Below are 15,574 nucleotides of genomic sequence, written 5' to 3'. Positions count from 1 at the left end.
GACTGAGAAATGGTAATATTAGAAACCTGACATTTTGCACTCATTTCTGCTTGCATAACCATACGTTTTTATAGCAAATGGGATTCCTTTGATGATTATGATGATGATCTGCTTTGCATGATTTTACTTAAACATTTTTCCTATACTCTCAAGACCTAACATCATGCAAAACAGAAGAGCATCATCCAAGTCCCATGGCACACTTAATTTGTAAAAAATTCTTAATATCTCCCTCTGTTCTGCTTTCTTTTTTTTCAGCGTAACAAGGAAGTTTCATAGCCAACACATACAAGTTTTAAAACGGCTAAAGATATTCATCTGATCTTTGAAACATTCTTCGCACGTAGGCATCATACTTTCTCAGAAAAAACAACAGAACTTACCCTCATCTGTAGGGTTGAACCCACAGATATCACAGATACATCGAACCCACTTATTCATCTCCTCCTCGCTGTCTGCTACCAAATAGAAAACTCTGTCTATAGTGTTGATATCAAAAATGTAACTGTTTTCAAACTCTTTTTTGTTGAACGTTAATCCAGCATCCACTTGTTGACACAAATTTAAGTCAATAATACGGATAGGCTTCTTGGCATGGTCATTTTTGTAATATTCCAATACATCTGGATCCCCCGTTAAACGGCCGCTGCGAAGCACAAACCATCTCCTCTTCCATGCCTGAAAAAATTGGAGAGAAAAAAACAGAGAAAAATTAGAAGGAAGAAATCATACTTTAAGACTGTTACCTTTTGTGTATTGTTGCAACCTGGGTTGAACCAAGTAATAGTAAGTAGTTCAATTATAATTCTAAGAGATTACACACCAGTTACCTACATTTAACACAATCTATTTCCATATTATTTACAGCAGTGGACTAGAGGATTAGTGAATTTGTATTTTAAAGTTTATTTCTTCTGTATTTGAGCTTTAAGAAAGGGACATAATTAAATCACTGTTTACAAAATGAGAAAGGATGAATCCGGTTAAGAAAAAAGGAGGGAGGGGACCAGGAGAGGGGAAAAAAGCACGCAGAAAAAACTTCTGAAGGAAGCTGACATAGACATGGGGAAGACAAAATAAAATACATCTGTAAGTGTTCCATAGTGTCTTGTTTCCAATATCTGCTACTTCGGGCTGATGCATTTTAACTCTGAATTTTTCGCTGATACTTGATAACGATCTGCATTCAAAAAACAGACAACGCTCACATCGTACGCTCGCCTCGATGTTAGAGGAACTCTGCACTCAGAACCTTGTAATATTTCTACAACAGTACTTCTTACAGCAAAAGAGCTACATTATTATTTCGGAAACCATTAGAGAGATGGGGATGGAGAGAATGACCAAACGTTATAGTTTTACTGCATAAAAACTGCCTCTGTGGAAGGTACGTCCACAGAAGAAACATTTCACAATCTGACACTGTGCTTGCTATACCAGCCTTCCTGCCACAGCAGAGAGAAAGAAGCTGGTCCGGGAGAAAAGCACAACTGAAATGCCTCATCTTCCAACTCATCCGCAGCTGCCTTCCATTCCCATGGGCCTCCATCACCTGGCATAATTCTCACCAAAGATGCTAACTCAAACCAAGAAACCAAGGTTTGCATACAACTGTCCTGGTGTTACCAATAGCATCTTTATTGCCCCACTTAGCTGCATTTTAGTTCCTCAGCTCTACCAGCAATACAGCATTCTATGCTATAAGCTTCCTTATATGCACAAATGCCAGGATAACAGGCATAGCAGAAGAAACTAGACATACTGCCATTGCCCACTAGAAAAGCTGCACTGCATTCAGATAGAAATCTGAAAGTAGAGCCTGGACACAGTGGGGAGCCATCACCGTTTTGTCTGTTTGTTTTTACGTTTTTCAAAGTTGGAGACCAAGGCAAATCAATGCAGCAGCCAAGCCACCTCGTGTTACACCGCAGACTCACACCATGCCCCAAGGCACCCCCTTTAAAACTGCTTTAGGGTATTCAAACAAGGGTCACCAGCAAGCCCTTTGGAAGGACAAAAAAACAACAGAAGAACTAAAAAAAAAAAAATCAAAACAGGTGAGTGAGTTCCTCTTTTGGCCAGCCCTAGCTGCATGCTAACCGAGGAAAGGAATGAAATCAGCAAGGATGGTCCCAAAACAGGTCAAGACACAGTGGGACATAGCTTTGAAAAAAAGTTTCTTACTCTGTATTCGGACACATTTTCTTGATGCACAAGAGTGTTTCTGTCTCATTTTTATGCAGCTTTTACCTTCAAACAAGCTAGTGGAGGGAGCACACAAGGGACAAAGAGGGAGAATTGCACTGCCATCTTCCAGCTCCAAACCAGCGCCGTCAGCTTTGCACTAGAGACTCACAAAACCCTCATTGTCAAGTGGGCATGCCTTTTTGGGTATCAAGCTTAGGAAGCTATTATGAAAAGATAATACAGAAAACAGGAGAAAGGGAAAAATGCCAGACAGCTTAATTAAGGCCTGTGATCAGTTCTCCAACCACCAAGCCTCTAAAAGTTATTTGATTTTAAAACAACTTTTATACCTTATAAAACAAGTATATTTACTGTAGTTGTGAATACAGCATCTGCCTTTAAATGCTGAACTGTGTGAATCAAGTCAGGGACTCAAGCAACTATTTCCACAGTAGCAGCAAATTTAACTGGGTGAACAGTAAAACACAGAAGTAGAAGATGTAACAGAAGAAACCCCTTCAATTTCCATTTCAAACGTGAGCATCTTCTAGCAGCACAGCTGATAAGCACTGTTAAACAGCGACCCAAAAACACTGGCAAAGTTTGTTTTGTTTCCTGTTTCCAAATCAAGTGACAACTTAGATGCTGGGATAACAGGAAACTGCAATATCGGAGTTTCTGTCTTCAGACAAGGTCGATCACAGATAACTGTTACAAACCAAACTGCAAAACTCTGTCGCTTCAGAAACTAGCTTTATCTTTAACCTCAGCCTTCAGTCATTCAGATGACATTTCGAAGTTTAAGTCAGGAGGAAAGAGATTAGAGATAGGAGAGGGACAAGAGCAATTGAGAGGCACGACACATTTTGTCTCACGATGTGTGTAACAAAAATAATAATTAAAAAAACAACTCTATGTGTGCCTCTTCCAGCAGTTTATTTCTAGTACTGTGTTAAGGAGTGAAAGATTCTTCACAACCCTGACAATCTCTGTTGAGCATTAATGAGTAAATAAGACTCTTAAAAATTCAGAAAAATCAACCAGCTAAACGGAATTTGCTTTCAGCCCTTCAGGCTACAAAATAGCAACTATAAAGTACTTAAAACATTGAGTTTAGCTTACCAGCACCTGCTACTATTTTTGAAGAGTTTTCACATAGTGCATATGTGAATGTTTATTTCAGTCATATAATGAATCACACTCACTGAAACTGGCACAGATTATATCCAAAAACAAAAGCAATTCCATAAACTACACACCAATAAGGCAGATACAAAGGTTCTCTGGATTACAGTACAAAGCACAATTTAGCAGCAGAATAAAGCTTAAAGCTAGACAAGCGAACTGACATCAGCACCCTTGCTAATCATAGTACAAAAGCGCCTCTATATTTTGACAAAGTGCAAAGCGAGCCCACATAAATCACTCTTTGTTATTTGAAAATATCTGGGATTCTTACAGCTTGATCTATTTTTAACATTTCAGTATTTGTCGTTGTAACGAAAGCTGTATACTGCCTCACTGAAGTACAGAATACTGTGCTGTATGTGTAAGGAAGAGAGCTTCTTCAGTAAGGGCTTGCCAAAAAGAAATCTCTAAAAGAGAGCGCGCACATGTGCAAATACGTATTTATGCAAATTAAATCTTTTTTTTTTTAATATACCCCTTTGGACATTCTTGCTTGAAAATTTTTCATTTTCTTTTACAGAGCATGTTACAGACTATTTCTCATAATCACCAAAAAAGATGCAAATGGTTTAAGTCACAGGAAAATTATAGGTACTAATTATCTGTCACATTACTGATGTTATCAGCCATACATTATCAAACATTGGTTTTCTGTGCTACAAGTCAACTGCATTAAGTTTGAGAAGTCAAAAAAAATAGTCATCATGGGATTTAAACATTTTGCCCCAATACCCATATAATTCTAGAAAGATATTTGAGCAAATAGAGAAAAGGTGGGGTTTTTAATGAAAATGTTCTTCATATGTATAAAATGTGTGTTATTAATATAAATAGGCGTTTAAAGATATATTTTATAAATATACTAACACCTAGTTACAAAACGCTGCATGCAGATCAAATACCTAATTCAGAAGTAAAACTGTTCCTTTTAAAAGTGTAGTGTGGCAAGCGTCATGGGAATCAAGTTCACCGAAAGCCTGTGTAGGCTTTGCAAATTATTACAAAACAAGGTTTAACGAGGGTTGCTGCTTTTGTTTCAGACTAAGAATGGCCTTGTGTGCCTCTCAGCTTGTTTTCTCCTTTGAGCTGCAAAGCGTATCAGCTGGCCTAACATAGGACATCACCATTCTTGCCAAACATTGTCCTGTTTGTATCATGAGACCATCGTATCATGAGACCATCATAACTATAGAAACAAGCTTGTTTGCTTGTTTTTGAAGTAGTCTAAAATGTGACAAGCTGCTCACCCACAAGGCATCAAATGATCAAAGGAATAGTGGAATTCTGTATTTTTCACACAGCATTTTGAGCAGGTTACAAAACAAAACCAAGAAATTCCTACAATTAGGTTCTTCACTCACATATATGCAAACTGCTGATTTAAAAGCAAGTGAATCAGCTAAGAAATTGGCAGAAAGCATCATTTAGCAGTGTTGGGGTTTTTGGTTTCTCTTTGTTTTTTTCTTGAAAGACAGTAGCTAAACCCATATGCAGTACACAGGATTTACAGTATAATCTCCTTACAAGAGGTATATCTGTTGAAGAAATTGTAGCTATACCTCCCTTAATCTTGACATCTATGGATTATTTTTCTCCCCCGTCGTATATATTCGAGATGTATCTCATTCAGCTGCTGGCTGTAGTTCAAAGATGTAGGAAATAGGGGATGTATGTGTAAATGGAGAGGGAAAGGAAAGAGGAAGAGGCAGGAAAGTGTAGATAACTTACATTTATTTTTTAAAAAGGATTTAACCTTCCATTTGGATCCCCTCAAGCTGTTGCTCAAGACGCAAAATAATTACATGAAATGTTTAAATAAAAGCTTAGAAATAGTAAATCAAAGACAAGTTTTTCTGGTTAATTTTTTTTTTTTTTTTTACAGCATTCGCTTTGATGTATACAATTAACTCCGCTTACTGATAAACTGGTCAATTGTCCTTCTTTGGTTTGCTAAGTATTATTACCCACAACCCTCACATCATTTAAAGCCGATTTTCCTGTTCGAGCACATTCACGGCCTTTTTTCTCTTGGGCAGCATCCAGTCAAAAAGAACTGCAAAACTATTGAGCACTGGCTAAGCCAAAGAGGGTATCACTTACATCCCGCTACGGTAACACTGCTAATAAATCTTTCCCCCATGTACGACCAGCAGACCCAGGAATAACATTACAAATCTCAGACCCTCCTTCTCATCTCTCAAGTGTGCAGACATTTGTGCTTAGGTTTTCATCTCCATACTCCACAGAGTTCTTTAAAAGGGCAGTATTTGGCATCCTCCTTTCCCAGAGAAGTCAACTAAGACTTGGAAGAAAGAAGCAACTTACCCAGGGGCACAGGGAAGGGTCCAACAGAACACTTGATGTTTTACAAACACAAGACAAAACATTTCCTTGCTCCAAAAGAACTTATGAAGTAAGTAGAAGACATGCAAAGTGTGAACCAGAGAGAAGTAGGGGGAAGAAAAAAAAAAAACAAAAGACAGCCCAGGGACACTTTAGAATGCTCTCCTGGACATTTGTTTAAGTCCTGAACCTACTGTTGAGGTCTTTTCACTTGTCTGCTGGGACCCAAATTTAATTTTCTTTATGCTTTTTGCTCCCATCTATTTCATCTATCCCACTCCCTTTTTTCCCCAGTGCCAAGATTAAACAATAGTGAAATTGCTGCATGTCCTTAACAAACAGGAAGAAGGATCACAAACAGGAGTTGAGGATTTCTCCTTTTTGCCTCCACATTTCTAGTGTCCAGGTTCATCGCAGGAGACAAACACACCTCTGGCACAGCTTCACTGACTCGTGCGTTAGACCTGTGCTCTGCATCCCATTAGAAGCTCAAATGAAATAAAAATAAGTGTTCCTTCACACTATGCTTCTTTTTAAATCCTGTTTGTGGTAGGCATAGACCAGTGACAACTGTCACTGAAGAGTTTCATCCCACGAGGAACATATTTGGGAGGACTGCCGGGAAGTAGCCAAAGGAGGTCACATTAGGTAACAGTACTTCACGTACAGAACTTGACTTTTTCCACTTGCTACTCCTTCAGCTTGCAGAACTAGCTCCGATGTGGTGAAATTCCAAAATTTTGGCTGACTTTTTACCTGAGAAATTAACAGTTCTGTATTTCTACATGGAAATAAATTAAGGGGTGTTTTTCAGAAAGCATTTTCTGGAAATCTTTTAAAACCTTTTTTCCCCCCCTTTTAAAAAAGGCCATATCATGAGCACCAGAACTGAAGAATATGTAATTACTAGTTACTTCTGAAAACCACCATCACAACACCTACTGGCAACTGCCATCCTCCCTCTTCCCTAAAACTGATGCCCCTTCTTTTTCTTTTTTTGAAACGTAAGACAGAACAACTAAAATGAGCACAAAAAAGCATGTTTAGTGCCTTAATTCTAACAGCAGAAACTGCATTTCCAGGATTTGACAGTAGTCCAAACATTCTACTTTTAGTAGCATTAAAAACCAAGAAGTGTAAATAGATTGCTGCAAAATAAACAAATGTGATACCAGGAAAATACTGAATACATTATGACTTTCTTTAAATACTTAAGACTTGTTTTCCAGGAAGCACCATCTTTTCTCACTGAGCAAAATAAGGAAAAAACAGTCTCAGTGGAAGTTTCCATTCTCCTGGCCATCATCCTGATCATCTGTTCCGAATACACACAAGGCCAAAATTTCCTGTTTTCAAACTATTGTCACCATTTTCTAGTCTTGTGCTGTCGATTCTAACTTTAGCTTGTTAAATAAACAAAAGAAAACACTGAAAATATAGCAGAACAATACTTCCACACAGATTTACTGTGAGCACTGTTTCAGAACTGACGCTTCAGCGTGTGAATTAGTCTCCCAACTTTACACCGCTAATTAAAGCGTCACAAGGCATAAAATACAATTCAGACAACATAGCACTAACTGCTGCTTTATTTTGTGAATCTGAAACTGAGTATTTTCATAGTCCTTTCCATTTTGCATGGGGATTCTTGCTTCCCCCACCCACCCCTTTTTTAAAGCCTTATGCCTATTCCCAGTGTAATTGTGCAGCCAGGTCTGTATCATCTAATTCGCATTAAACTGATCCTTATTATTGACTGGTAGCATCAGTCACTTCAATAAATACTTACTTTTCTGCAGTATGTCAGAAATTTTCTAATGGCAAGCACAAATTTCTCCCTGCCATACTGCTGCACACCAGAGAATTATCATCATCTCTTCACCAAAGGAGAACTGACTCGGAGATCTATATAGAGCAATAAAGCAGGAGATATGCAGCAGAGCCAGGACCTGGGCCCTCACTTCACTGTCTCCAAGCTAGCATCAGAGACCAGATCATCCCTCTATCTTCCTACATCATCCTATCCACTTCTTGTAGCTACAAATAGTCCGTCATTTCTGATCACTTGCAAGCTTACCTTTTCACTTCTAGTTGTTCTGCTTCACACCACCCACCCTGCGTGGCTAAGACATAACTCCCGAACACTCTTGCCAGCAACACATTCCCTATCACAGATATTAGCTCTGCCATCTCCTCACTGCTTTGTCAGCAATGAAAACACAACACTTGTCATGGCATGACACTTGTCATGGCATAAGGAGAAGTGTATCTGTTGCAGGTCCCTTACCCACACATCTACATGGTCTTTGGTTTGCTGCTGCCCTGTTTCTCAGAGCATTTCCAAAATTCGGTCTGTTCCTCTCTGATCACAAACATGTTCTGATCATCTCCCTCTCTAGTCTTTCCCATATTCATCCTATTTAAAATAATACTGCCAGCACAATCTCCCTGCTTTCATTCTGATCATATCATCTTCTATTTTAAAATTCTCCATTTATTGACTTGCTTTATTGCAGCTTTGAGTCTCTTTTCTTATTTTTAGTCTTTTTCTTCTTAGGAAAGTCCATGCACTTACTTGACTCCCTCCCTCTTGCAAGTCACCTCTTATCACTTTGCCCTACCACAGATACCAGATTTGGTTCATTTTTCCTTCTCTCCCACATCTCTCATCTTTCTTCAACTTCTGAAGGCTCTCCGAATCAAGAAGCAAGGGCATGACATCTCCTTCTTTCAGATTCCTCCTAAAGATCAGCCTCTTCGATAGTACTTACACTCGCCCAACCAAATTACAATTTGGCTTTGCATCAGATGGATTTATTTAAGAAGTAATGGTTTTGTGTATTCAGAGAAAGCTTTGTTTGTTGTTTTTTTTAAAGTTGCTTCAGTCTTTTCATCAGCTCTTAATTAGAAGTCACTTCCCCCCACAAGTCTTAATGTAAGAAAGCAAAACATTCAGGGTAGGTTCTGCCTTGGTTTTTTTTTTTTAAAGCATATGTACATTACTTATCACAAGGATTACTACAGTGCTGACAAGACCCCCTTAACAGGTCAAGCCAGAGAAGGCACCAGCCATGCTGTTTGACTCAAGTTGCACTATTGTGAGCTCAGGGGTGTACGTTGTGACAAGCTGCATAACAGCAATGCACAGAAAAAAATTAGGATTTATAAAGAAACAAGAAATGCAAAGCTGAGAGTTCAAGCCTATACTCCATTGATATCAACAGCTGCTCTCCCACTAACGGCCGGGGACGAAATATTTCACCATATATTTTTGTCTATTCATTTCTCATTTCCTAGGAGAAAATTCCCAGTCATTTTGAAGTGGTGTTTGTAACAAGGTCTGAAAAATTCCTACTCTTCCAGATCACAAGCCTTTTGTAATATTTTGTGCATATAGTTTTCCCTTCCCCCCCCTTCTTACTTGCCTGTGTAGATATCTATCTTCATTATCTATGAAGGGCTTATATACAAGGAAAAGCAAGACACTAGAACTATGTAAAAACACACAATTCCTGACACTATTTTGGATCCTTTAAAGGACATTGCAGTTTGAACACACATGCAACACATGCTTCACTACTTCGTGTTTGGATCACTCAAGCGTGCTCATGCTGCATACAAAATAGAGATTTCTACAGACGACAGAGGCCAGGCATTCTGCACATCATCTCTCCAACAAAATATTCAAAAGCTTACATACTTTGTTTTCTACTCCCCATAAAAGAAAGGGGATTTGAGCTACAGAAGCAGCAGTTTCTCCAACTTCAATAGGGAATGATGAATTAAGGGGATTTAGCAATGTATTAAGGAGGACAGTGCAAAGATATCCCAGAAATTCTACAAATTGCCTCCCAACTAGCTAGCCTGGTTTAACCTACTAGTTGTATGCATAATGAAAGTAGTTCATACACATGGAAAAGTCTCCAAAGGAAATTCCAGACAGTGTTTTAAACAGTCCCTACAAATTAAACTTAGGACATGTCAACACTCCATCCTTATCCACTCCTTGTGACAGCAAGGCTGTACACTGGCTGACATTTTTGCAAATCAAGTATCCGTAGACTAAATCAGGAGCCTCTTTTATACACGAGTCAGCTACTATTATAGCAATGATAGGACCAATACTTACTCAGGCACAGTAAAGGGAAAGCTAAAGGAAATCTCTCGTTCTGCCAAGGTATTACAGGGACAATCAACACAGTCTATTTTAAATACTGTGAGGCATTGCAAGGAATTCCTTATTCTAGGAAAGAGGAAGAATTAGGAAGGGCATGCTCAGCATTTACATTTTGGGACCAAAATTATTAGCTTTTCCATTACAAATCATCAGATTTGCAATGTGCATGAACCAAGTGTGCAGATATGGCAGGAAGAGCTGCAAAAAAAGTAAAAGCTAAGGTAAAGTAAAAGTCAGCATTGTGTCTGATATATATATACACTCACTTTACATGACTGAGAATATTTACCAACTAGGCTCAGCAGAGCTTTTTCTGAACACAACTGACCTAAAGAACTCCAGAGAAAAATTAATTTCAAAATAAACAAGCACAAAGTCAAAATTCTTTGCAAGACATTATGATACATAAATTGCTTTTACTATGCTAATTAAACTGGGTTTCTATTATAACAATAATATTGTTTTTCCAACACTACAAACAATATACTTTTAGATTCAAATAACTCACTGGCGGTAACAAAATGGTTAAGAAATTTAAAAACCAGCCACATCACATACCAATAGCAAATTTAACTGCATACCAGCACACTTGAAAATTAAGATGCTTTAGTATAATTACTTTGATTAGCTTACGAAACACTCCTCTTGCTCTCATCAACTCACATAAAAAGGTTTTCTACTGGTTCCTAGACTGTAACAGTACCCTCATGCCATATATTATTAGGATCAACAACTTTGTAGAATTTAACCACCACAACCAATTAATTTATGTTTTTTCTCCCCACCCCAGAGCAATCTTCTCCATCAAGATTTGTTCTGAAACCAAATCCTTTGCACGGCGTGGCCGCCATCGCTTACCACAAAGGCTGCGCTGCCCAGCCGGAGGAACCTGAGCGCCGGGACCAAGCCCCGGTCAGCCAGCGTCTGCTCACGGCAGCTCACCGAGAGCCTCCCTGTTGACAAAACTGAAGTACTCGCACTAGGGTTTTAACAGCCAAGAAGTTACAGATGGTTCTTGAATAACGATACAAATATTAAGATAAACTAAGTGTTTCAGAGGGCTGCATTAACACACCTACGCATGCCCACATATGTCTGTATTGTACCAAAGCGATGTATCACAGAGCTTCTACTTGCACTTTGTGGCATAAAGCTTTTTTTTTTTAACTTTTTTTTTCAGCTAGTGATACAAGTGAACAAACAGGTAGAGGTTTAAGCTTGTGCTTCAGCAACAGAATTTACTGAGTCAACTTGTAAATCAAAACAAAAGCTACACCTCTTTAAATAAAAAGACTTTTCAAGCAAAAAGACAACATTCTTTAAGGAAGCCCCTGTTTACTTACTCCAAATCATTCTCCATATACCTAAGTTACAAAGCAGAAAAGTAAACATCATTGAGAACAGGTTTTTTTCTGGTTTACCTCTTCAAGTCTTCAGAAAATTTAAGCAATGTCCTGGCCATTTCTGTAGTTGTGTCTACCCCAAAATAAGCAAAGCTTTCTTTTTCCTGCCGGCTTCCCACCTCCCTCTACACCACCCTATCCTCATAACCTTTGACCAACAGGAAGCAGACACAATGGACTGAAAATAACAGCAATTGTAAGATTTCAAATTATTTAATACGTGAGGGGTGGGCTTAAGATTTTAAAAACTTCCCTTGCTTTGGTTTCTCAGCAGTTGGTTAAAACACGTTATCCACATAGACTTACAACATTTGTTAGAGATCCTAGATCCAACGAGGCTAAAAACTGTGAAACACTATTAAGAGCAAAAATTCTTGCATGTGTTGAGATTCTGCCTTTAAGTCACAGTCGTTAGGCTGCTCTAAACAATGAACTTAATTTTCTGGCAGTGTAAACAACAGCAGTAGAAGTTTCCTGCAGCATTTTGTCTTTTTTCTCCCCAATATTTTTAATTATCTGAGCTTTTAGATCAGTAAGAGGTATAGCTATGTGTCCCACAGAATAATATGACAGTCTGGTAAGAAATGTAACCAGCAGTCCATTTAAACACTGCAGTTAAAGCTATAAAAACTGTGGTGATGAAAAGTCACAGAATAATTTGCTAATATGAAAAGGACCTTTGCTAATTCTAAGTAGCTGAGGTACACTTTGTGGTGGAGAGGGAAGGATCTTTATCTTCTCACATAAAAGTCCAAGCAATGACCCCATAGATATCTTCATTACACTTAAAAATTCATGTGCTTCAAATTGTACTAACATCTTGGCATGAACACTTAAGGATTACAGTTTCCAAAGTCCAGACAGGCAATCAAAGCATTTCTTTTTATTAGTTGCAATGTTTTTTCTCTTGCACCCCAAATACCAGCTGATGATTATTTTGCAAACCCACAATCACGTCCTGTCTCTGTCATTCCTCCCCCCAAAGCCTTCAGGTTCCTCCTTTGAGGCTACACCACAACACATACGGGTCACAATGATAAGAGCAGAATGAACTAACTCGGAGAGGGACGCACCTCTCTTATAAGAGCTATACTGTGTTTTCTGGAGAAGGGAATGGCAGGGGAATAAAGACTCAGTGTCATTTTTACACAGACTCCTTGTCCTGAACACAAGATGACTAAATCAAAGGTTCTTCCACAACCACAAAAGCTGGTAATGTCCTCTGCCTTGTAAACACCAAGCAAAATTTCAGGCTAGGAGTATTACAGGGGAATAGTTAGAAGCGTACTGCAATGCAAGGTCATAATAATATTCCAATATAATTATGAGTATGTTTGTTATCCCATGCACACACTTTATCAAGCATTCACTGTACCTCTATTGCGCATTAGGCACTGCTTGGTTTTAGAGGCATTTTAATCATGGAATTACACTAGAAATATTCTTTTCTTGGCAGGGGAAGCTCAGGCACTGCAGTTCTGCAGGATAAGACTGGATCTAGCTTGTCAATGCAGTATTTCATTAAGGTCTGCAAGTGCTCAAAATAACTACAGAGAAGCCCCTCATGACATATTTCAGCACAGTATCCACAACAACTTCCAAATATAGGACGTCCATATTGCACATGAGCAAGCTTTTGAGCATAGCAGCAGAACTCACCACTGGCACGTTGTAATAGTAGCTTGAAGTACAAATGGTTCAACAAGGAGAGCAAATAGGAGGTTCTCTGCAAGCCTGCGGTTTAAGAGTCCCTTGACACTACTTTGTCTGCTAATAGGATCCTCCTTTTCCCTTCCCCCATTTTAAGACACAACCTGATGCCATCACACCAAGGAATAACAGCGAAAGGATATCCTGCCTAGATATTCCATTATACAGATCAAATCATCAATCCAGAGAGGTCTTTGCTTACACATAGGATAAAAAGAAGATGCTTCCAACTGATAAACCCTGAGAGGAAGCAAGGTTGGCTCCATGACTATTTTTACATAGTTAGCATTCACACAATGGCCTAAAATTAATGGCCAACCCCCAGGGTCCACGAAGACTTCATTAAAAAAAAATAAAAATTAAAGGAGTTAGCATATTTGAGAAGGGGGGGGGGGGGGGGGGGGGGGGGGGGAGAAAACAAAAGAACTAGAAGGTGGCAGATATAATCATGCTTCTTCCCAGACTCACCTTGAATTAAGTTTGTATGCTTAGTTTAAGTAAGTGAAAAGATAGGAAGCTTTATGTTGTTTTCTCTAAAAATGAAGCATTTCCTTCAACAATTGCTGGGAGAAGTCTTACTTCACAGCTCTTGTCATTTTGGACTAATACTCTTTTGCTGTAAGTATCATATGACAAAAAGTAAGTAAACACAGAAAAATAAGAATATCTTTATGTTGCTGTATCATGAAAGAAGGAACTTGTTTCTCAGCTCTAATTTCCAAGGCCAGCTACCACAGCTGTGCTGCAGCTCCCAGCTGAACAGCTCCCTACATCTCACCACCTAATAGACAAAGGGCATTTAGTTTACCAAATGGCCAGTGTTTCACATTTAGCTCAGTTAAAAGCAACCCACATTTAAGGCTTCATCTAAGCATGATTAGAAAAGTCATACTGTGTGCATCTGGACAGATGATGAATATAAACATCTTTGGTATCATCTAAGGATAAATAATTTAAATGGCATCATTTCAACATCAGATGCACTGAAAATGCAATTCTCATGCCAGGCATTTCTTTGCATAAAGAACAAGATGAAGCAAAAGGCCCTTTAAGATCACCTTTGTAATCTAGGAAATGCCCAGAAACTCAAGACATTTTAGGTGTCATCATTCATCTCCACCTTTTAGTGCTAAGAAGGATTTCTTATAAGCATTTATCCTTTTGGACATTTTTGTTGTTGTTCTTTTAAATAGCAGCATCCTTCTGATGAGTAACTAAGAGAATCACGGAAGATAAAAACTGCCTAGAATTTCTGATCTCAAACTATACCCCTCCTTCGCTGTGCACTAGATAAAGAGTGAACAATTAGCCTGCTGTTTGCTCAGTACAATGAGATTGTTTGTTTCTTCATTTGTATCAGATCACACCACGGAATAGAGAAAAACATTGAAATACATTAAACAAACAAAAAATCTATCATTAAACCACCACACTGCTATGAGAACTTAAACCCATCAGATTTTTATTCATTATTTTGTAGTTTTGAGCAGATTCAAGTGCTGCAGTCCCTTTACCTTATCTGGCTTGCAAAGTACTTCACATTTTTAAGCTTTGCTCTTTGACATGAGAAGCAAGCACTGCATTATCTAACTGCTTTTTACATCTTTTTGTGAGAGTTTCATAACTAGTTTCACTTACTATAAAAATGTTTAATTTTTAACTTACAGGCAGCAAAGGAACTCTAAAACTGGATGCCTTGTTACTTTATTTATTGGCTCTCCATACACCTAAACAGCATCTACTTTGTTTACTGACTGGAAGCTGTTACTACTGCCAACACTTCAGGAACAATGTAACTGTGGAAAGGGAAAAACATGTTTTTCTACATTTTGTTTGTCATCTAACAGAATTATAAGGTACACATGCACCAGTTTGAAAATATTTTTAATAGCTGGTAACCTCAAATGGACAAAACAACCTACCTCAGCAGGTACTTTGTCTGAACTTGTAACTTAACCCTTTTCATGCTGGAGCTATTTATGAGTAATAATGACTGCCAGATTTGCAGTAACCCTGATTGTTTTTCAATATCTGTATCATAACAACACTGAAAAAGTGTATTCTGTTTCTTAAGGTGACTGGGTTTTAATCCTTAAAATGGGAAGAGCTTTGGGGCAACAGCAAGAGGCACAACATCAGAAACAAGATTTATTATCTTGTCCAAACTTTTCCAACTCTTAAAAATATGTATCACACCACCGTTTATAAGAACCCTGTAAGATACACAACTGATTTCATTTGATTTTAAATACAGATATTAGAAAAAGATATGCCACTGTAACAAGATCAAACTTCCAAGCAAAAAAAGGAAACTTCTCATTTTCCCCACTACTGAAGAGCAGCATCCAAAGTCTTTCCTCCCCTAGGGAATTCTGGTGCCACCTGTACTAGGTTGTGTGACAGGATCCACTTGTCTGTGGGGCAGGGCAAGGTGAGAGGGATGCTGCTAGCCAGGCCAGGCGCCACTTTGCCGGGTCCTCTGAGCACGCCTCCCTCCTGCTCACCAGCACTGCCAGGAGTCCTGGCGTAAGAGGGGCCATGGTGTTCCGTTTCAAATAGGTGAGAT

General features: G+C 38.6%; 1 protein-coding gene across 3 annotated transcripts in view; it reads right to left on the bottom strand.

Moving 5' to 3' along the window:
- Positions 1-15,574, bottom strand: part of GAB1 (GRB2 associated binding protein 1) — a 100,682-nt gene that overhangs the window by 41,899 nt on the left and 43,209 nt on the right. For all 3 annotated transcript variants that reach the window (XM_059826901.1, XM_059826902.1, XM_059826903.1), the window contains exon 2: positions 384-678. In XM_059826901.1, the coding sequence (XP_059682884.1) occupies positions 384-678 (295 nt within the window). The remainder of the gene's footprint in view (positions 1-383; positions 679-15,574) is intronic.

This window comes from Gavia stellata, chromosome 19, assembly GCF_030936135.1.
Source record: "Gavia stellata isolate bGavSte3 chromosome 19, bGavSte3.hap2, whole genome shotgun sequence".
In the NCBI taxonomy this organism is placed as follows: domain Eukaryota; kingdom Metazoa; phylum Chordata; class Aves; order Gaviiformes; family Gaviidae; genus Gavia; species Gavia stellata.
Note: the sequence above shows the minus strand (reverse complement) of the source record. Positions and strands in the feature narration are given on the sequence as shown.